Source organism: Callithrix jacchus, chromosome 10 (assembly GCF_049354715.1).
Source record: "Callithrix jacchus isolate 240 chromosome 10, calJac240_pri, whole genome shotgun sequence".
In the NCBI taxonomy this organism is placed as follows: Eukaryota; Metazoa; Chordata; class Mammalia; order Primates; family Cebidae; genus Callithrix; species Callithrix jacchus.
Genome location: NC_133511.1, coordinates 11769471 through 11791916, shown reverse-complemented (window position 1 = coordinate 11791916; position 22446 = coordinate 11769471). Strand labels below are relative to the sequence as shown.

Genomic DNA, 22446 nt, shown 5'->3' with positions numbered 1-22446 from the left:
CGGGTACACCCGTCGCGCATGCGCAAACACGGTTGCCGGAAGGTGCGGAGGCTGAGGCGGACAATGGCGGAGCTGGGTGAAGCCGATGAAGCGGAATTGCAACGCTTGGTGGCTGCGGAACAGCAGAAGGCGCAGTTTACTGCACAGGTGCGGGGACGGGGAGGGTGAAGGGAAAGGAAGGTGAAATACTGGTCCTAGGCACGCTCGGAGGTCTGTACACTGGCGGCTCAGTGAAGCAACGTGGTTCTCGATCCCGGCTGCATCCCGCTCGTCTCACAAAAGACAAATCGTGGCCCTCCTGCCCCTGGTGACCGGTAGTGCTCGGGTGCCGGCTACGTAAGCACAGCGTGGAGAAAAGAGGTGTAAAGCAGGGAAGAAAATTTGGGCGACGCAAGGGTACGGGAGCCTAGTTAGCCGGCGACATGACTAGTGGCATTTGGAAGATCTGGGTTCTGTTCCTCCCTGTGCTCCTTGCAGGCCACGTGCCCGTAGAAAAGATAACCCATCTACTGTGGGCTTTGGTTTCACCGTCACCCCACTGCCTCACTGGATTGTGAGGATCATATGCGGTGATGTATTGGAAAACAATGGAGCACTAGAACATTATTGGAGAAAGGTGGACTCTGAAGTAGTCGCTGTAGACTATGGATTTAGAATAAGGGTTTGGAGCCCTTCGGGCATGGTTTTGACCCGGCCTGGCTCCATGACCTTGGACTACATAATCACGCCTCTTAAATGGGAGGTGATGACAGCTATCCTTGAGGACGTTAGAGAGAACTGACTTCTTAGTACCCAGCCTCACATATAGTAAGCTCTTGATAAAATGGCTATTTTCTCCCTTTTGGGTGGGAGGCGGAGGGTGCTCGGAGGATAAGCAGCAAGAACCCTGGCTAGAAATCTTTGGGTCCTGAACATTCTAATGAAAGTGCACGTAATTTCTGTGCCAGTATGTGCATTCTTGGGGGAAGTGGATCCATAACCCCCAGAAGGTTTAGTGGAAGAATTACCTTCTCTAGGGGATAGGTTTGGAATGAGATGAATCCAATAGTCCGGGGAAATGAATTGGTCCCCTAGTTTGTTCACGCTGCTTTGGGGAATATAAAAGGTTATTAGAGAATGTAGAATCTGTAGGGATGAGGATCTGCATCAATATTGGTGACTACTTAGAAAATGAAGAAAGAGAAGAGCCCAAAGTGGCTCCGTGGTTCATTTAAAGAATAGTTTGTCAGACGTGAAAAAGTGGTAAGTTAAACAGAGTGAGGCCTATCTGCAGACCCAGTGGTTACTATTTTTCTTTCCTCTTAGGTGCATCATTTCATGGAACTATGTTGGGATAAGTGTGTGGAGAAGCCAGGGAATCGCCTAGATTCTCGAACTGAAAACTGTCTCTCCAGCTGTGTAGACCGCTTCATTGACACCACTCTTGCCATCACCAGTCGGTTTGCCCAGATTGTACAGAAAGGAGGGCAGTAGGCTATCCCCCAGGAGAATGACAGAAGCAAAGGACTTGTTATTAAGCAGACTGAAGGGCCAGTAGGGGAAGGTTGGCTGTTATCAAGTCTGCTGGTGCTAAAAAGTAAAAGATGAAATGTTCAAAGAGTGAAATTTATTTATTTGGAATTCAGAAATTCCAGGCTATATCACATCAGTTATTCAATAATGTGAATTCTCCAACTATTCTTTTAATCCCATTTTAGAATATAGAGATCTCTGATTGGCAGGAATACTAGAAATAAATGCTCCATGGCCAGCAGTGCAAATGGGGGATTGTAGGTTTTGAAAAGCCACCCTAGGCCATATTAAGGGGGTTGGAAGAAGCATCAAAGCCTAAGGCATAGAAAATTTGGGGTTGAGAAAGATGAAGAACAAAAAACAGCTTTATTGCTTATACATGACCAAGAAAAGATTAACATGGCAAAAAAAAAAAATGCAAGATGTGTATTCCTTGCTACCATGGGAGGAAGGGAAGGTCAGGAACCAAATAGAGCCAATTTCCTGGAGATGACCTGTTCTATTGGCCCATCTTCCTGAATCCGTGCTTAAAATCAGTACTTTCAGAGCACAGAAACAATGCATGCTAAAAAATATATGGCCAAAGCTCCTTCTAACAAAGCTTTAACTTGCTCCAGGAACAAAATAATTGTTTTAGGTTAAGAGGTAGTAATTATAGACTATTCCCCTCCCTTTAGGCCCCCACTAATCCCAAAAATAAAAATACACACCATGGAACATTGACAATTGAGTACCAAAGTATTAAAATTTCAAATAAATATCCCAAAAGGTAGCACCTGCTCATAGTTAAGGGATAGGGCACCTCTGTCCAACCATGTATGTTAAGACCAAGCACTTTATTAGAAATCTGTCCCATAAAGAGGACAAATTTAGTAGTTAGAACTAAAAATACCACCTCATGGAATGTCATCATAGTTGTATCTACTGCTGGTGTCTTATACTGTCATGCTACCATGAATTAACTCTGTATTACACACCAGGAAATTGTAAGGCCAGGAAGGTGAATTTACCTGCTCTGGGCCTCCTCATAACCAATTAGTGGCAGAACCAAAATCAAAAGTCTGAGTTTTCAAGCTTTTTACTCGGCCCATTAAGTGACAATCAGGAAAAAATAACATGTCACTTGATCTTTCTTCCCATAGTGAAAAAATGCACTTGTGTTCTGCGAGCCTTCTTTCAGTGACATTTTGGCTTCTTAAGAATTAACATACTAAGTATCACAGTATAGCAAAGGGAAATAACGTGGTCTCTGCTTGGTGCTTTAATCCAAAGGCAGACTGGGAAGAAGTGGGTATGTCCCTGAGAAGCCTGTTTCATTTTGGAAATAATTCAACTTAGTTTCAGGGAAAACCTAAAGTTCATTAATAAGATAATGTTTAAATGGCAGTTGCTGCCCTGAATCCAGAGTACCATTAGACAACATGACTATTTCCTATTTCTTCCCCATTTGGTAAAGGATTTATCTGTGACAACTGAAGAAATAATTTGAACACAAGTCCATTTAGGCAAATATACAGCAATGGAGCTAGAAAACCATTTACTATCCAATTACAATGTTTAGGGGTATACTAAGTACAGCTGTAGGCCCCGTCCAGCAGGGAAATTTGAGGAAACTGTAGTCTCTTCTAGTAAGTTGTCTACGGATGTTACCATGAAAGGAAAACGTTTGTTCTTAGGCCCATTTCCTGATTAAGTAAACTGGACCATACCTGTAGGGTCAAAATACAGAAGGATCGAAGCACCAAGGCTAAAGACAAGTCAGTTGTGATACCTGCTATATAAACAAAGAGCAATATAGTGTTGCCTTGTCATACCATCCTACACAGCATTAGTTCCAATCCACCTCTTGATCCCAGCCCTTGACTTCCCCAAATTCAATATTCCAATTGGTGTACCCAGGTTACCACTGGATCCAGCTTTCTGGGTCCTTTAATTTGCTGTATATGTGTGCTATACTAAATGTGATTAACTGCAAAAAATAATCTCTTCAAGAAACCTTCATAACAAAATACCAGATGCCCTTTTAACAAGAAAAGGGGATCAAGCTTAACGCCGGACTAGAAGACAAGAAGTCTGTCGGAACATACAGATGGCACAAGACAGCTCTGACCTCTGGCCCCCGTGCTGAACAAGAGTCACCTGCAAAACCACAAGGAGTAAGAACTGTAAATATCCACAGTCATGTGGAAAACAAAAATGTTTCCCATTTAGTCATCCTCTGAGCTCTCAGCAGACCTTTCATCTGTAGCCACTTTCCAATTTGTGCGTTTGTTTGTCCTCTCTTGTATTTCATTGTTGGCTACAGGGCTATGGACTTTTTTCTCTCTCTTTTTCCTTTTGGTTCTTTTAGTGTCTCTTTCCTCACTTTCCTCAGAACTGCTGGATGCTGAATCATCTGAATGGGAAGTGTTACTTTCTGCCTCTAAGAATAAAGCAGGTTTCTTGAGAGACTTTTTCCTGGATTTTTTCTTGCGCTTATGCGGTTGTTTCTTTTGCCTTGTACTGGAAGCCCCAGTTTCTTCTGAGAGCTCACTCGAGGAATCTGCTGTTATATCCATGGCTTCCTTTTTGCTTTTCTTCTGTTTTTTGTGTGACCTTTTTTTCTGCTTTTTTTTGTGGGATTTCTTTGACTTCTTGTGTTTGCGGGACTCATGGGTAGATGATTTTACCTGGGGAGATGTTTTTTCCCCATTGGTAATATCTTGCTGATCACTACTAATAAAAAAGTAAAAAAGAGAAGCTTTTATATAAAAAAGAAAATACATATTTTAATATTTTGCATTCTAGATAAAAATTGAAGTTAACATCTGAATTTTTTTTTTTTTTGAGACGGAGTTTCGCTCTTGTTACCCAGGCTGGAGTGCAATGGCACGATCTTGGCTCACCGCAACCTCTGCCTCCTGGGTTCAAGCAATTCTCCTGCCTCAGCCTCCCGAGTAGCTGGGACTACAGGCGGGCGCCATTATGCCCAGCTAATTTTTGTATTTTTAGTAGAGACGGGGTTTCACCATGTTGACCAGGATGGTCTCGATCTCTTAACCTCGTGATCCACCCGCCTCGGCCTCCCAAAGTGCTGGGATTATAGGGGTGAGCCACTGTGCCCGGCCAACATCTGAATTTTAAATCAGCACTTTAACATATACTTTAACACTTTAATATTCTGATTGAGTTTTTGTTTCCTCATCTTTAAAATGGAGATAAAAATTCTAAGCTGCCATACTGAGTTACTGTATGGAATACTATATATAAAAATCAAAATGCTTACAGACATGCCAAACATCAACCAGAGAATGGCAAAACAGGGATCATATCCTAATTAAATCACCTATTGTTTCTCTAGCTACATTTTCTTTCCTTTTTTTTTTTTTTGAGATGGAGTTTCACTTTTGTTACCCAGGCTGGAGTGCAATGGCTCAATCTCGGGCAACCTCCGCCTCCTGGGTTCAGGCAATTCTCCTGCCTCAGCCTCCTGAGTAGCTGGGATTACAGGCACGCGCCACCATGCCCAGCTAATTTTTTGTATTTTTAGTAGAGACAGGGTTTTACCATGTTGACCAGGATAGTCTCCATCTCTTGACCTCATGATCCACCCGCCTCAGCCTCCCAAAGTGCTGTGATTACAGGCGTGAGCCACCGCGCCCGGCCCCTCTAGCTACATTTTCAATGGGAAGTATATTCTTTGTAAAAGTTAGGAAATCAATTTCTAGTACAGATTTTGTACCATCTTAGTTTCTTTTATTAAGCCTATTTTCCTTACCTGTCTGTTTCAAATTCTTCAGGGTATAACTCTTTATAACCACTGTGACCCCATCTGTAATATGACACATTACATGTATTGTTAAAGCAATGCATACATTTTTGGAAATTAAATCAAAATTAGACTCTGGAGTACATGCATACACAGACACACAAAATAGTGAAAATAGAGATATGGTAGAACCAAGTCCACATTATAGCTCAGTAACAGTTATATTTCCTGTACTGTACACTATCATTTCAGACACATTGTTTTCCTTAAGAAACACTAACAAATTCTTATACTCTACTCTTTCGCTATGAAGCACTTTTCCAAAAACACTTCAGAATATCATGCTGTCTACAAGGGGACAATTTTTTTTTTTTTTTTTTGAGACAAAGTCTCACTCTGTTGCCCAGGCTAGAATGCCAGTGGCATGATCTCAGCTCACTGCAATCTCTGCCTCCCAGTTTCAAGTGATTCTCCTGCCTCAGCCTCCCGAGTAGCTGGGACCACAGGTGCACACAATGCCTGGCTAATTTTTGTATTTTTGGTAGAAATGGGGTTTCACTGTGTTGGCCAGGCTGGTCTCAAACTCCTGACCTTGTGATCCACCCACCTCGGCCTCCCAAAGTGCTGGGATTATAGGTGTGAGCCACCGCACTCAGCCTTATTTTTATTTATTTATTTTTGAGACAAAGTCTCGCTCTGTCACCAGTGTGGACTGCAGTGGTATGATCTCAGCTCACTGCAACCTCCACCTCCTGTGTTAAAGCGATTCTCCTGCCTCAGCCTCCTGACTACAGGCACGCACCACCACGCCCACCTAATTTTTATATTTTTAGTAAAGATGGTGTTTCATCATGTTGGCCAGGATGGTATCGATCTCTTGACCTTATGATCCGCCTACCTTGGCCTCCCAAAGTGTAGGGATTATAGGCATGAGCCATCATGCTGGCCTATTTTCTTTTAAATGACAACTTTTTTTCTTTTTCAGACGGAGTCTGGCTCTGTTGCCAGGCTGGAGTGCAGTGGTGCAATCTTGGCTCACTGTAACCTCTGCCTCCTGGGTTTAAATGATTTTCCTACCTCAGCCTGCCTCAGCCTTTCGAGTAGCTGGGACCATAGCCGTGTACCACCATGCCTGGCTAATTTCTGTTTTTTTTTTTTTTTTTTAAGTAGAGACAATGTTTCACCATGTTGGCCAGGATGGTCTTGATTTCTTGGCCTAGTGATCCACCCACCTTTGCTTCCCAAAGTGCTGGGATTATAGGCAGGAACCACTGTGCCCAGCCTAAATAACAACTTTATGGAAGTATAATTCACATACCATGGAATTCAAAAAGTATAGTGCCTCCAGCCCAGGGCAATCACTAATCTACTTTCTGTCTCTATGGACGTGCCTACCCAATAAATGGAATCTTACAATTATGTATGGACATAGTACATAAAATAGAATCACACAACATGTGGTCTTGTGACTTCGCTTCTTCCTTCTCAGCATAATGTTTTCAAGGTTTATCCATGTTATAACAGGTATCTATACTTCATTTCTTTTATTGCCAAATGATATTCCATTGTATGGATATACCACATTTTGTTTACCCATTCATCAGCTGATAGACTTTGGATTTCTACCTTTTGGCCATTATTAATAATGCTACGAACATTTGTGCACAAATTTGTGTGGAGACAATTAATTTTGGTAAGTACAAATTCTCAGGCCAAATACTAATGCTCACAGGAATTAATCACAAACCTGTCTGGCATGTTAGCTTCATAATCATATAACTTCTTGTTCCAGGATTTAGCCTTAAGAAAATCATCTTCCAGTGTTCCAGAAATTTCATTCTTTGGCCTCCAATAGTCTCTTTGACTCTCTTCATCAAAACCGTCACTGCGCATCCGGCTAAGAGAGAGCAGAAGAACTTTAGCTGTAAAAGCCATCTGTGAGTTTACTTTATGGAACATCATGCACAAAACTCATGGAACAAGCTGAAGGGGAAGGAAACAACATGCTACTTACTGCTAAAAAAAAAAATTAATAATAAAGATATTATCTGTTCCTCTCTATACATCTGTAAAGTCCAGTGGAAAAAATCTGACAAGGCCAGGAATGATAGCTCACACCTGTAATCCCAGCACTTTGGGAGGCCAAGGTGGGTGTGGATCACCTGAGGTCAGGAGTTTGAGACTATCCTGGCCAACATGGCAAAACCCCACTCTACTAAAAATACAAAAATTAGCCGGGTGTGGTGGCAGGAGCCTGTAATCTCAGCTACTGGGGATGCTGAGGCAGAAGAATTGCTTGGATCCAAGAGGCGGAGGTTGCAGTGGGCTGAGATTGCACCACTACACTCTAGCCTGGGCAATAAGAGTGAGACTTCATCTCAAAAAAATAAGAAAAAATTCTGACGCCGGGTGCAGTGGCTCACACCTGTAATCCCAGCACTTTGGGAGGCTGAGGTGGGCAGATCACAAGATCAGATCGAGACCATCCTGGCCAAACATTTAAAATTTTTTTTTTTAAAAAAAGAAAAAAGAAAATCTGACCAGGCCAGATGCAGTGGCTCATGCCTACAATCCCAGCACTTTTATTATCTGTTCCATTCTGTACATTTGTAAAGTCCAGTGGAAAAAAAATCTGACCAGGCCAGGTGCAGTGGCACATGCCTGTAATCCCAGCACTTTGGGAGGCCAAGGCAGGCAGATGACTTGAGGTCAGGAGTTTAAGATCAGTGTGTGCAACATGGTGAAACCCTGTCTCTGCTAAAAACACAAAACAAGTAGCCAGGTATGGTGGTGCACACCTGTAGTCCCAGCCACTTGGGAGGCTAAGGCAAGAAAATCACTTGAACCTGGGAGGCAGAGGTTGCATTAAGCCCAGATCACACCATTGCACTCCATCCTGGGAGACAGAGTGAGACTCCATCTCAGGAAAAAAAAAAAAAAAGAAAAAATCTGACCATTAGTACCCCTCCTATTGCAAAGCATGGATGAAATCAGCTCTAGACTGTGTCATGTGATAGTTCATTCACTGATTCTCAACCAGGAGGGTATGCAAAGAGGGAAGCAGAACATAATCATAGCTAGGGACACTTCAAACTACCCTAGAGATTCTGAAATACACTTCCCTTTCTGCAAACCAGCAACTTCCTATAGAAAGGTCCTAATAACAGTGGGATCAAGGCCTAACCCATGGGAATACTAGAGTAGAAAAAAAGGTGAGAAGCGCTGATCCAGCTTCTGTTCACCATTTCTACCAACAAGCCAGTAAGCTGGTAATCAGTTATCAAAAATTTGTAAGGAGCCAGGTACGGTGGCTCACACCTGTAATCCTAGCACTTTGGGAAGCCGAGGTGGGTGGATAACTTTGAGCTCAGGAGTTTGAGACCATCCTGGCCAACATGGTGAAACATTGTCTTTACTAAAAATAGAAAAATTAGCAGGGCATGGTGGCAGGGGCCTATAATCCCAGCTACTTGGGAGGCTAAGGCGGGAGAATCCTCTGAATCCAGGAGGCAGAGGTTGCAGTGAGTCAAGACCACGCCATTGCACTCCAGCCCGGGTAACAACAATGAAACTCCATCTCAAAAAAATAAAATATTTGTAAGGGCCTCCTATGTACCAGGCACGGTCTAGCTGGTAGGAATATAACAGCAAATGAGAAAATCGAAAGCCCTGCTCCTCAAGAGTTTAAGTATTTCTTATATATATAGCTCTTACACTTACAAGCATATAAGGATGTTCCCAATTACTCAAGCATTCCTAGGCCTCTCCACAGAAAAAAGACAACTAAGTCTGCATAATCCTTCATATTCATACTCAAGGTATTAAAGTAATGTGAAAGGCTGTGAATCTGAAGAGAGTGAATAGAGAGGATGAAGAAAAGTCTGAGGCTGGACAAGTGGCTCATGCATATAATCCCAACACTGGGAGGCCAACGTGGGAAGACTGCATGAGCCCAGGGAACACAGCAAAACACCGTCTCTACAAAAAAACAGCTAGGCATTGTGGCATGCAACTGCAGTCCCAGCTACGAGAATAAAAGCCTGAAAGAATGAAAGATTAATAGAGAAAAAAATAACTGATCAACTTAGTGACCACAAGATTCCAATAGAAAAATCTTAAATTAGAGCGGGGAGCGGTGACCCACCACTTTGGGAGGCCAAGGTGGGCAGATCACCTGAGGTCAGGAGTTTGAGACCAGCCTGACCAACATGGAGAAACCCTGTCTTTACTAAAAATACAAAAAAAATAGCTGGGCGTGGTGGCACATGCCTGTAATCCCAGCTACTCAGGAGGCTGAGGCAGGAGAATCGCTTGAACCTGGGAGACGGAGGCTGCAGTGAGCTGAGATCACGCCATTGTACTCCAGCCTGGGCAACAAGAGCGAAACTCTGTCTCAAAAAAAAAAAAAAAATCTTAAATTAAAAGCTATCAGGTAAGGTCAGAATCCACAGAATCCTACATATTCATAATTGTTCAGGTAGAATTTTTTAACTCTCCATTGTAAATAAATACAAAGAGTGGGGCCATATGCATCATAGCCATTATTTTATGCCTGGGTCTAGATTTCTGAAAGAGGGAAGGTTTAAGGACTCACAGAACTGAATTCATCTACCCTTAATATACTGAAGTATCTTTAAACAAAAGTTGATATTCTGAAGAAGATGAGAATGACTTTAGTTCTCAGAGCTGCAGCTTCACCTTGAACTGCTGGGTAGCATTTTCCTTTTGGTCCCCCGGTAAGCATCTTCCATCTGTTTTTCCAGTTCTCTTATTTTCCACATATCTGATTCCTCCTGAATCTAGTTTTTGAAAAGGAAAGAAATAAAAATAGGTTACTAAAAATAACTTTACATTACAGAAAAGTAACCAACTGAAAATACAATCTAATTACTGGGCTACAGACTGGGCTATGATCATGAACCTGGAAAACAAACTTTGGTTTCTCTAGAAAGTGGCTGAACAGTCCAATCCAGTAAATCTCAAATATGTAGAATTCTACTCCAATAGAATTTTTGAACCCATGTATAGACAAGCATCACATTATCAATTTTGCAATTATGCTGTGATTAGAAAATAATGCCCCGTTTCCAAAATGCAATGTTATTTTAATTGTATCACCTCAAATGAACCTTAAGCAATCTCATGATGAAAATGAAACAGCTACCATTATTACATTTTATTGCAAAGAAACAAAAGCTCAGATTTTACCAAAGTCAAAAAAAACTAATAAGGACAGGTCTTTAAACTCCCTAGGCTAAATCTCTTTTCACAACATTGTAATTTTTGTCAAAAACAAAATAAAATAAACAGTATGGCTGCTAGAGAATTTCCTGAAAAGCAAAATGTGATTACCCAAAGAACATGAACACACTTTATTTCTAAGTCTTCCTCCATAATTTCATAAATCTGTCCTAGATTTATCTTTTTTTAGCCACCATATCAAATCTAAGCTTACTACACAACTAGGGGCAGGTTAACATAATTGCACAGGCAGCTTGCATAACAGTTTTACCCTCGCTCATAATTTTAAAAAATCAGGTGAGATGATAGTAACAATATGATCAAACCAAAAACAGTACAGTTTACTGAAGAAAACTAAACCAGGGACCTTGGCCCAATTCTCATTAAATGTGCTCTCCTAGGTGACTTCATCTACTCTCACAACCTCTTATCATCTACCTCTTATAATCTACCTCTTATCAATAATTCCAAAACCTTTATGTCCAGCCCCAACTTTTCTCCTTTCCTCCAAGCCTTAATTTTCAACTGTCTGGACAGCCTATAAACAGCTCACCATCAACATGGTGAAAACCAAACTAATTACCTTTCCTATCATATTTGTCCCTTTTTTTTGTCCTTTATCTCAACAGAATCATCATGATCTACCCAGTCACACAGGTGAACAGCAATCTCAATTGTGAAGGTTCACTTACACTCAGATTTTTTCCACCTCTGCCACCTGTGAGATAGTAAAATAACCCCCTCTTCTTTCTCCTCAGCCTACTCAATGTGATTTTCATAAGAAAATGTTCTTTTCTCTAGCTACTTTACTGTAAAAATACAGTATATAATACACGTAACATAAAAAATATGTGTTGGCCAGGTGCAGTGGCTCACACCTGTAATCTCAGCACTTTAGGAGGCCAAGGCAGGCAGATCACCTGATGTCAGGAGTTCAAGACCAACCTGATCAACATGGAGAAACCCTGTCTCTACTAGAAATACAAAATTAGCTGGGCACGGTGGCGCATGCCTGTAATCCCAGCTACTCAGAGGCTGAGGCAGGAGAATCGCTTGAACCTGGGAGATGGAGGTTGTGGTGAGCTGAGAACATACCATTGCACTCCAGCCTGGGCAACAAGAGCGAAACTCCGTCTCAACAACAACAACAACAACAACATGTGTTAATCCACTGTTTATGGTATTGCTATGGCTTTCAGTCAGTAAGTAGTAGGCTATTAGCACTTAAGTTTTGAGGGAGTAAAAAATTATACATGGATTTTTGACTATGCCGGGGGAGGGGGTGGAGGGGGGTGGATGTCCCTAAACCCTGTGTTATTCGATGTCAGCTGAATTAGATTCCATTCTTATCATTATCGTTTAATTAGCCATCAAGTTCTTTGGATTTATCCTAAATTCCTCTTCTTCATCCCTGCTGTCACTAATTTCATGCAAACACTCATCATCTCTCACCTGTATTACTGTAATTACCTCCTAATTAATCTTTCTATTGTTTCTCTCCATCTGATTCATTCCTTACCCAGCTGACAAATCACCTTTCTAAAATATAACTATGATCATGTCACACCCTGTTCAAAAACATTTGATGGCTTCTTTATTGCCTAGAGGAAAAAGTCTTAGCTCCAAACATCACAATCCAACTCTAATTACCACTGAGGCCTTATCTTCTGCTACTAACCCCTACATTCCCTACTTTCTGGATATATAAATTTCTTACCATGCCTCAACTGATTAATGCTCTTTCTCATTGCCATATTAATGTATGATGCTCTCTATCCAGAATGATCTTTCATACCTGTTAAACTTATACCTATTCAAGAACCAGTTCAAATATAAGCAGCTCAAATACCACTCATTCTGTAAAATCTTTTCTAATTCCCCAAGGTAGATTTTATTATTTCCTCCTTAGTGCTCCAAAGCACTTTGCAAATATCTCTGTTATACATCACTGATCAAACTGTATTATAATTATCTATTTTATTCATAATTTTATTTCCCACTTTTACAGAAGTCTCCAAAAACTAGATGACAAGAATATTCTTTGTATCTCCCAGTTGTGCCAAAATAATGTTTGGCACACTGTTTGCCTTCAGTAAGTGTTGAGGAATAACTAGGTTGTACCTCCTACCTTATTGTGAGCATCTGTGTGCCGGATGACATTCCTCAGGAGGACTTTCCCCAGTGGAATCCGGGACATTCTTCAATCTGAAATGAATCAACAAATAATGTTTAGTAATAATTTCTTTAATTATGTCATCTTTTCTTAAACTTTATAAAGAAGCATGAGGTAAAGGAAAGATCACTGAAAACTAGAAGTCAGAGATCCTAAGTTTTCCCTTTACTATTAAAAGAGGGAAATGCCTGAACACACTAATGTGAGATGAAAAAAGATAATGTACATTAAAGTTCTTTGAAAATGCACAAGACTGCATAAAAATAAATGCTTTCATGAGCACTATTTTATTTAATCCTCATAACTCTATTTTGTATGGGGCAAATATCTCCATCCCAATTTTGTAGATGAAGGTCCCTTAAAGCTGTAATATCCCAAGCCACACAGTCCCAGGCAAATGATGTAGGTCAATGTCTAGATTAAAAATCAAACCTCCAATCCCAACATTAGTTTGCAATGAAGCAAATACGTAAATTTGAGAGTGTCAGGAACCGCAGATGTCAACAGTAACAGAAACTAATGACTCAAAACATCAAAGGCAAAGATGTCCCAAATTTCTCCATTTGGGGGCATTTTATTTCCTGCTTGGTATGGAAGCTTCCAAAAACTAGATGACAAGAATATTTTCGTGTGTGGCTAGCAGGGCTTTGTGCAACCATCCCAACGCTCACTCACCCCTTGATCCTGAGGGAATCAGGCATCTTGTTAGTGAGACGAAGAACCACTCCATTACAAGATCTCCTCCGACCCAGGAAGCCAAGGAGTCAGGGCTCAAAGGCAGCTCTGCAGCTTCACCCGAGTCCTTCGTGAAAACGCAGCCTTCCCACTGGTTATTCTGCCCTCACCTGTGGCCCAGGCCTCTGCCGCCCTCAGCCCAGATCCACAGGCAGATTCTCTCTCCCGGACCGAAGCCGGATGCTGAGCCGGCGCGAAATTCGGACGGCCGGGATGACCCGGGCATTCCCCGCTCACGCTCCTCTGGGACGAACCCCGGGGGTAAGTTTCACTCCCCAGAAAAGATGGGAACGCTTTGGATGACTACGGCCTTAGGTTGGGCCCCAGGAAGTATCTAGGGGGCCTGAAGCGGGTGTTGAGGTTTCCAAATGGAAGACAGAGGAAATATCCCCATCTTTGTCATCGGGATCCCTGCCCCTCAGCGGCCTCGGAGCTCCCGGTAACCTTCCCTCCAAATGCCCTCCCCACACAAATACACACAAACACACCCATACCGTGCGCCGCAGCCTCGCGTGGCGGGGGGTAGGGGGGGAAGAAGCGATTTGGGAGAAAAAGGAGACTTCCTTTTCAGGCCGGAAGTCGTTCTCCTGAGAAATCTTCCCACCAACAGGCGGCCCAGAGACTCCCACAAGGGAGGGTTCTCGGGACACTCCAGAGACTAATTGGTGCAGAAGCGTGGCGGGTGCTTGCCTGTAAGGTGCTAGCTTGGCATCAGAAGGGAGACATTCCGGAACTAGATATAAAGAGACTTTTCTGCCTGAAACTCCCCGGACCCAATTAGATGTTGTACCAAGGCTGGTTACCCTGGTAACAGACGTTGCGGTTTGTCAAGGAAGTAAGAGGTGGGTTTGCCAACTTACAGATTACCCGTTAGAACTGAGAGAAGAGGTGGGTTTGCAGACCTATGGAATGATTACCCGTTAGTTAAGTTTGCCATTTAGCGTAACCCTAACATAGTAGTTGAAGAATCTAAACCTCCTCTTTCCTTCATTGTGAAGATGCTGTGGGAGACCTCTCTAATGGAAGAAGAGGCCAAGGAGAGTTATCTGAAGACCTAAAGGGTCCCAGCCTCTCTATTAGCTGACTTAATCCTCGCAATAACCCTATGATATAGGTATTATCATCTTCATTTTGAGCAGAACAAAGAGGCACACACACACACACACACACACACACATATTAATAATTGCTCAAGGTCAACAGCTAGAGACAGAACTAAGACCGGAATCTAGGCATTCTGGCTCGCGAGTCCATGCTTTGAATTACCAAACTATCCTGACGATTAAAGAAGTCTCACGTGGCCCTAACCCAACATAAGATTTCAGAACTGGCAATATTAGAAGTGGCAATTTCAGAACTGGGGAGATACGAGTCAGGTGTTGAAACAAGAAGATCAGGAAACCCAGACTTAAAATGATTACTCTGACTTGTCAGGGTCCAATGTAAGGCCTTATCTGAGAGGACAACATGAGAAGATAGGAGGAGGTACTAGATAATTAAAGAATAAGGAAGACATAAAGTGGTGCTGATCCACCTTTTAGACACAGGTGCTAAGTGCTAACTTCACGAGAACAATTCCTGCCCATTCCGCCTCCCCAAAGCAGAAATAAATCAATAGTTCCACAGACATTTTTCTTCCTGAAGTCATGTCTTTCCACAGGCTTAAGAAACTTATTCACCATTCATCAGTTATGGAAACATCCTCAAAGGGTCTGCTCACCCAAGTTACTCAGTTTTGGAATCTCCTAGATGATCTAGCTGAAAGTGACCCTGAGGGCTATGAGAAGTTTATTCAACAGCAGCTGAAAGAAGGGAAACAGCTCTGTTCTGCCCCAGAACCACAGCTTTGCCTACAGACCAGGATTCTGGTAAGTTGAGTTAGTGCCAGGGATGGGGAGGTCTTGAAATTATCCCAGAATAACCAGGGAATACCTTACACTTAGCTATTGCTACTTTTTTTTTTTTTTTTTTTTTTTTGAGACCGAGTCTTGCTCTGTCACCCAGGCTGGAGTGCAGTGGTACAGTCTTGGCCCACGACAACCTCTGCCTCCTAGCTAGGTTCAAGCGATTTTCCTGCCTCAACCTCTTGAGTAGCTGGGACTACAGGCATGTCCCACCACACCTGGCTAAGTTTTGTATTTTTAGTAGAGACGGGGTTTCACGATGTTGACCAGGCTGATCTTGAACTCGGTGATCCACCCGCCTCGGCCTCCCAAAGTATTGGGATTACAGGCATGAGCCACTGTGCCCAGCTAGCTACTGCTAGTTTAACACAAGAAAACTTGAGGGAAATTGCTTCTCATAGAAAATGAAACACAGCATGAAAAGACTATGTTGAAGGAGTAAAAATGGGAAATTCATACTTGATAGTTCTTGGAGATTTAAAAACCAGCCATTTTTTCTGCTAAAATAAAGATTAAAAAGTAGTGAAATGATTTAGTAGAAAATTATGGAGTTGGAATTTTTTCAAATAACTTATTTGGTTAGGGAGATAAAGAAGTGGTAAAATAAGGTCAAATTCACTTAGAACAACTGCTTCCTTCCAGTTCTGGGAGCCGCAAGTTTTGTTTGTTTGTTTGTTTTGAGATAGGGTCTTGCTGGCCCTGTCGCTCAAGCTGGAGTGCAGTGGCACAATCACAGCTCACTGCAGCCCAAACGATCCTCCCACCTCAGCCTCCCAAGTAGCTGGGATCATAGGTACCACCACACCCAGCTAATTTTTTTTTTTTTGAGATGGAGTTTTGCTCTTGTTGCCCAGGCTGGAGTGCAATGGCATGATCTTGGCTCACCACAACTTGACTCCAAGTTCAAGCGATTCTCCTGCCTCAGCCTCCTAAGTAGCTGGGATTACAGGCATGCACCACCATGCCTGGCTAATTTTGTATTTTTAGTAGAAACTGGGTTTCTCCATGTTGGTCAGGCTTGTCTCGAACTCTCGACCTCAGGTGATCTGTCCACCTTGGCCTCCCAAAGTGCTGGGATTACAGGCGTAAGCCACTGTGCCCGGACAGTTTCTAAATTATTTTTGTAGAGACAGGGTATCCCTGTGTTTCCCAGGCTAGTCTCAAATTCCTAGGCTCAAGCGATCCTCCTACCTTAGCCTCCCAAAGTGCTCGGGTAACATACATGAGCCACCATGCCTGGTCCGGATTCCTGATTAAAAGGCAGCAGCCACCAGCATGGTGGCTCATGCCCCTAATCCCAGCTCTTAGGGAGGCAGAGGTGGGAGGATAACTTGAGCCCAGGAGTTTGAGACCTGCCTGGGCAATATAGTGAGATCCCGTTCTCCACAAAAAGGAAAAGAAAAGCCAGCAGCCTTGAGAAAAACAAGAAACAACAGTATAATCAAACAGTTTTAATACACGGAATGACTTAATTGGAGCCTAAAATTCTTTCAGTCGTGTGGTGAGTGGCTTTTAGGATATTATTTTTTTTAATGGTTTCTTTTTTTTTTTTCGGAGATGGAGTTTCACTCGTCACCCAGGCTGGTATGCAACGGCGCGATCTCCACTCACTGCAACCTCTGCCTCCTGGGTTCAAGCGATTCTCCTGCCTCAGCCTCCCTGAGTAGCTGGGATTACAGGCATCTGCCACCACATCTGGCTAATTTTATTTTTAGTAGAGATAGGGGATTCACCATGTTTACCAGACTGGTCTTGAACTCCTGACCTCAGGTGATCTGCCTACCTCAGCCTCCCACAGTGCTGGAATTACAGGCATAAGCCACTGCGCCCAGCCTTAAATGGTTTTAAACTAGGTTTTGAGATACACAAAATTATTTGCTTTCCAGAAACCAAAAGAAAAAATACTTTTTATCAACCTGTGTCAGTGGACAAGGATCCCAGCTCCCCAGTCAGCCACTCATCCAGTACCTCTAGCTGTTGGCAAACCAGAAGATACAACTGAGACATCAGGTACAAATAATTAAGGGAGAGAGAAAGCACCTTGTAAAAATGTTATTAGGAATGGACATGATTTTACTTGATTGAGAGGATTTCTTTTTTTTTTTTTTTTGAGACGGAGTTTTTTGCTCTTGTTACCCAGGCTGGAAGGCAATGGCGCGATCTCAGCTCACCACAACCTCCACCTCCTGGGTTCAAGCAATTCTCCTGCCTCAGCCTCCTGAGTAGCTGGGATTACAGGCACGCACCACTGTGCCCAGCTAATTTTTCGTATTTTTAGTAGAGATGGGGTTTCACCATGTTGACCAGGATGGTCTCGATCTCTTGACCTCGTGATCCACCCGCCTCGGCCTCGCAAAGTGTTGGGATTACAGGTGTGCGCCACCGCGCCTGGCGATTGAGAGGATTTCAAGTAAAATTCTTTGTTTGGTGATAATAGAATTACAACTAGGGTACCTTTATGCAAATTTAATACTGTTTCACTTTTGTAATAAGATGAGCTGTTTTAATCCATATAAAAGTGCCAGGAAATGTCGTAATTGCTGTAGCACTACTATGATTACCTCTGAAAAATACAGGAATATTCTCTAGCTTTATCAGGAATATGGTTTAATATATACCTGACAGTATCATTAGTGCAACAAGTTGTCTTCATTTCATACCTTCAGTTACACACACAGATGCTTACACAGTCATCGACGTTGCCTACAATCCTGATGTTCTTCAGGCGGCAGACAAGGACCAACTGATAAAAAATCAGTTAATTCAGATGGCCATGAAATGCATCGAGGAGCAATTCCAGTTCACCCTCTCACACTCTTACTGTATTACCAAATTTAGAATAAAAGGAAGCATTCAAAGAATGAAACAAAATCTGATGGGAATCCAGACTGATTCCACAGATTTAAGAGAAAAAATGAGAAGGGGTAAGTCGATGATTGTATATGGAAAATTAAACTGCTTGAAGATTTTTTTTTTGCATCCTTTATACATTTTGCAAACTAGAAGTCTCTATTTTAAAAGGTGAGAAACTTAAGATAGAAAAAAATGTAAATATTAGATATTAGAAATATTATCATATCCCTGATTTTAAAATCCTGAAAATTTTTCAGTCAAATCATTTGGCTTAACATTCTTTTGGCTTAAGATTCCTAAACTAATATAACTTATCTACCATCTCTACTAACACCACATATATAACAGCTCATAGCTTGATAGTATTTTATGTTGTGGATTTATTTTTTATCTCCCTGCCCCACCCTTTTTTTCATAAAGAACTAACTCTTGGACATATACGAAGCAGTACTATGAGCAATCCAGATCATTTTCCTCAACTGTTACTGCCAAAAGACCAAGTTTCAGACAAAGCAGTATGTCTGATAGAAGAGATTTCTAGTACTGAAATCGAGGTGGAGATGAAGATACCAGCCTATGAAATAAAAATTGTGCATGATCACAATGAGAAACCTCTGAAAATTGAGTTGAAAGTTGAATTACCTGGTATTAATTCTGTCTCTCTCTGTGATCTTAGTGTTTCTGAGGTAAGTTAAGTAGATAATACTATACATTTGTATCAGTCAGGATTCACTATCTTATGCCATAGTAAGAAACCATAGCATTTCAGGGGCTTACAATGATTTGCTCAGGTTACCCGGTGCAGGAGCAATTCCCATCTGAGATATGCCATTCCCATAGCAAAGGGAAATATGGTCAAACCATGCAATGGATCCTAATACTTCTACTCAGACATGGCACTTCATTATATCACTTCTACTCACACTCCATTGGCCAAAGTTTAAGTCACAAGGCCAAATCCTACATCCGGAGGACTGAGAAGTATGTTCTCACAGACAAGTCACAGGAAGTCATATGGCAGGGATGTACAGTTCTCTTACAGAAGAGCAAATACCTGGGGTCAGTCCTGCAGTCTACCGCAGTCTACATTGTTGGTCACAAATATTTGCTGCTTTCCAGAAGGGAAATACCTCCAATCCCACTATCAGACTCCAGAGGACAGGATTTTGCATTCTCTTCCTCTTGAACCATGGACTATGACATGTGAAGAAAAGTTATGTACTCTGCCAGTCCCATCCATTATACAATGTGGAATGGGAAGATAACCATAATTAACCATCTCAATTCAGAAACTGGTAAAATAAGAGGCACACTGCAGTTACTGGTGCACAGCAATTCTGAAATCCTAGTAGGTAGACATTGTGAGGGCTCCTTTTCTGGAGGCAGAGGATTTCTTACTTAGGTTCCTTGAGAAGGTTCTGTAATTACCTAGCTCCCCAGTTCCATTGTTTTCCATGACCTTTAGCTTCAGTCTTCAGGAGGATATTTTCTTTTTTTCCTCTTTCCCACTATCTCCACCTTGGCCACATCTGAAGAGTATTGAAGAATGTGCCATTCTTATATGCTAAGTAGCCTTTTCAGCCTGATTCTTGCTCATAGAATCTTGGGGCCCAAAGGATTGCTTTAAATTTTGAAGTTAGTTTATTTTAGTCCAGGCTGGATTATTTTCTTTGATTCCACTCAGTGATACCCATAATTCTTTTTAGACATTGCCCATATTTCAAGACTTGCCTGTCTTCTTTAGACTTATTGCTGTCATTTTAGTCAAATGTAAGAATTTACTGAAGTCTGCCTTAATACATTCAAAGGTTTTAGCAAAGAGCATGAAGATTTATGAAGATTTAATCTTTGCCTCTGTATTGTCTTAATCAACCTTTGTTGATAAAAATTTCTCAATTTTATCCTTTACTGGCTGAAAATAAAAATTAGTTCCACTTTTCACTGAGTTTTAGAATCTTGGCACTCTATAAAGTCCCTTCTAATTTTTTTTGTTTGTTTATTTGAGACAGTCTCGTTCTGTCATTCAGACTGGAGTGCAGCGGTACCATCTTGGCTCACTGCAACCTCCACTTCCCAGGTTAAATCTATTCTCCTGCCTCAGCCTCCTGAGGAGCTGGAATTACAGGCATATGCCACCAAGCCTGGCTAATTTTATATTTTTAGTAGAGACGGGGTTTTTCTCAAACTCCTGGCCTCAAGTGACCCGCCCACTCTCAGCCTCCCAAAGTGCTGGGATTACAGGCATGAACCACCGCGCTCAGCCAATTCCCTGTTAATTTTACTTGCAAAATGGTCCATTCTAAGCTCATCTTTCTTGTAAATACCCTGTTAAATATAGCAATCAAAACAAATACATGTTCCCAACTGTCTATTTTCCCACTTCTTTACCTAAAGCCACAAATCAACTAGGTACAGAGTATTTGTCATCCAAATTACTGTGTCAGTTTCACTAAACACTTCATCATTATGAAACATGGATCACCATCTTTCCAGGCTCCAATGTTTCCTTGCTGTCTGCTGGTCAGCCACATAATTTAGAATGGCAACACTCTACTGTGGTACTGCATCAGTTAACATGTGATGTAGTGAGCAGCAGGGCCACCTTAAAATCTAAGGGATTTACAACAGTAATTTTTTGCTAATTCCAAGTTATGGCAACAAATTAGATCTTATGGGAAAGGAATGAGTAACTGCATCACAAATTTTAAGCAGGAAATAACTCTCTTGGTTTATTATTCTTAGGATGATTTATTGATTGAAGTATCTGAGAAGTACAGATTACATCTGAATCTTCCAAAACCTGTTGATACTGAAATGACTACAGCAAAATTTATCAAAGAAAAATCCACGCTAATCATCACAATGCCTTTGTTGTAAAACAAGAGTATCATATGCTTGGGCTTTCAGTGCTAAAGTCATGTGAATTAAAGGACCTTCATTATGGGTAAAGAGATAGTAGTTTATCTTAAATAACAATTCCATTATTTTCTAAGTTCATCTTGACAGATTTTCTCTGCAGCTGTTTTTGTCTTCTATTTTTAAACTCACTTTCTTCTTCTCAAACAAACATCAACCAGAAACTATTAAAAACAGTATTGCCATGAAATACTTGTTTTAAAGATATCTTCAGTAATTTATCATTTAGAAAAAATTCTAATTGTTTCCAAGTAACAAGTGACAACTCTTGGTTTACTGCTTGAAAAAGTCTCTAGTAAATTTTTCCATCAGGAAATCCCAGACTGTACAATAAGGTTTTTATTACCATGGTGGGTTGTACCACTGAGTCTCCTCCAACCATAAAAAATACAGGGCTAAATATAATATTCAACCCTATGCTTCTCTTAACCTCTGTACTTCATTGAGACTGAGTCTCGATGTGTTGCTCAGGCTGAAGTGCAGTGGTACAATCCCTGCTTACTGCAACCTTTGCCTCCCAGGTTCAAGTCATTCTCCTGTCTCAGCTCCCTGAGTATTTGGGTCCACAGGCATGCGCCACCACGCCTGGCTTTTTTTTTGGGACAGAGTCTTGCCCTGTCACCAGGCACCAGGCTGGAGTGTAGTGGCACAATCTCAGCTTAATGCAACGTCCGCCTTCGGGGTTCAAGCAATGCTCCTGCTTCAGCTTCCCAAGTAGCTGGGACTACAGGTGCACACCACCATGCCCAGCTAATTTTTATATTTTTTAGTAGAGACGGGGTTTCACCATGTTGGCCAGGATGGTCTTGATCTCTTGACCTTGTGATCCGCCCGCCTTGGCCTTCCAAAGTGCTGGGATTATAGGCATGAGCCACCATGCCCAGCCGACACCTGGCTAATTTTTGTATTTTTAGTAGCAACAGGGTTTCACCATGTTGGCCAGGCTAGTCTTGAACTCCTGACCTCAAGTGATCCATCTGCCTCAGCCTCCCAAAGTGCTGGGATTACAGGTGTTAGCCACCACTCCCAGCCCCTAACCTCTGTACTTCAGTTAAACAGCTCTGCCAGGAGACCCAGCTACCCAGCTAGACATTTTAGTATCAGATATAGATTTATCTATAGATTGGATATAAAGACATAGTAACTAAGCAAATTGTATCTTTCTTCCCCCCAAGGCTTCAAAGCAGTGGCATGACCTTGGCTCACTGCAACCTCTGCCTCCTGGGTTCAAGTGCTTCTTCTGTCTCAGCCTCCTGAGTATCTGGGATTACAGGTGCCCACCACCATGCCCAGCTAATTTTTGTATATTTAGTAGAGACAGGGTTTTGCCATGTTGGCCAGGCTGGTTTCGAACTCTGACTTCA

General features: G+C 41.9%; 3 protein-coding genes across 9 annotated transcripts; 2 read left to right on the top strand and 1 right to left on the bottom strand.

Annotated features, from left to right (window-relative positions):
* The first annotated feature begins 37 nt into the window (after nt 1-37).
* Nucleotides 38-3960, top strand: TIMM8B (translocase of inner mitochondrial membrane 8 homolog B). Its single transcript, XM_078339448.1, has 2 exons — nt 38-147; nt 1306-3960. Exons 1-2 carry the CDS (start codon nt 64-66, stop codon nt 1471-1473), a joined length of 252 nt encoding a protein of 83 aa, XP_078195574.1. The 5' UTR covers nt 38-63; the 3' UTR covers nt 1474-3960.
* NKAPD1 (NKAP domain containing 1) lies at nt 1592-13998 on the bottom strand. 4 transcript variants are annotated; one of them, XM_009006790.5, is made up of 6 exons: nt 13904-13998; nt 12630-12706; nt 9959-10059; nt 7008-7157; nt 5270-5323; nt 1592-4227 (listed from the first exon to the last, which is right to left on the bottom strand). In XM_009006790.5, exons 2-6 carry the CDS (start codon nt 12696-12698, stop codon nt 3720-3722), a joined length of 882 nt encoding a protein of 293 aa, XP_009005038.1. In that variant the 5' UTR covers nt 12699-12706; nt 13904-13998; the 3' UTR covers nt 1592-3719. The 4 variants fall into 4 exon arrangements, with proteins under 4 accessions (XP_009005038.1, XP_002754434.2, XP_002754435.1 ...); XM_002754388.7 differs by having other exon boundaries at nt 1592-4224; XM_002754389.7 differs by having other exon boundaries at nt 13350-13948.
* On the top strand, nt 13570-21272 carry PIH1D2 (PIH1 domain containing 2). 4 transcript variants are annotated; one of them, XM_009006793.5, is made up of 6 exons: nt 13570-13670; nt 15070-15277; nt 17200-17323; nt 17980-18237; nt 18587-18852; nt 20909-21272. In XM_009006793.5, exons 2-6 carry the CDS (start codon nt 15101-15103, stop codon nt 21041-21043), a joined length of 960 nt encoding a protein of 319 aa, XP_009005041.2. In that variant the 5' UTR covers nt 13570-13670; nt 15070-15100; the 3' UTR covers nt 21044-21272. The 4 variants fall into 4 exon arrangements, with proteins under 4 accessions (XP_009005041.2, XP_009005040.2, XP_035120405.1 ...); XM_009006792.5 differs by lacking the exon at nt 13570-13670 and adding an exon at nt 14219-14251; XM_035264514.3 differs by lacking the exon at nt 13570-13670 and adding an exon at nt 14219-14297.
* Nucleotides 21273-22446: the final 1174 nt, after the last annotated feature.

Bases quoted from the DNA above. Each gene is read 5' to 3' on its own strand.
- TIMM8B (XM_078339448.1), top strand. From the start codon at position 64: ATGGCGGAGCTGGGTGAAGCCGATGAAGCGGAATTGCAACGCTTGGTG. The intron at 148-1,305 runs GTGCGGGGACGG...CTTTCCTCTTAG, and splicing joins AGGCGCAGTTTACTGCACAG to GTGCATCATTTCATGGAACT.
- NKAPD1 (XM_009006790.5), bottom strand. From the start codon at position 12,698: ATGTCCCGGATTCCACTGGGGAAAGTCCTCCTGAGGAATGTCATCCGG. The intron at 7,158-9,958 runs GTGAAGCTGCAG...GCTCTCTCTTAG, and splicing joins ATGCTACCCAGCAGTTCAAG to CCGGATGCGCAGTGACGGTT. The intron at 5,324-7,007 runs GTTTGTGATTAA...GTCATATTACAG, and splicing joins GAAGCTAACATGCCAGACAG to ATGGGGTCACAGTGGTTATA.
- PIH1D2 (XM_009006793.5), top strand. From the start codon at position 15,101: ATGGAAACATCCTCAAAGGGTCTGCTCACCCAAGTTACTCAGTTTTGG. The intron at 17,324-17,979 runs GTACAAATAATT...TCATACCTTCAG, and splicing joins AGATACAACTGAGACATCAG to TTACACACACAGATGCTTAC. The intron at 18,853-20,908 runs GTAAGTTAAGTA...TATTATTCTTAG, and splicing joins GTGATCTTAGTGTTTCTGAG to GATGATTTATTGATTGAAGT.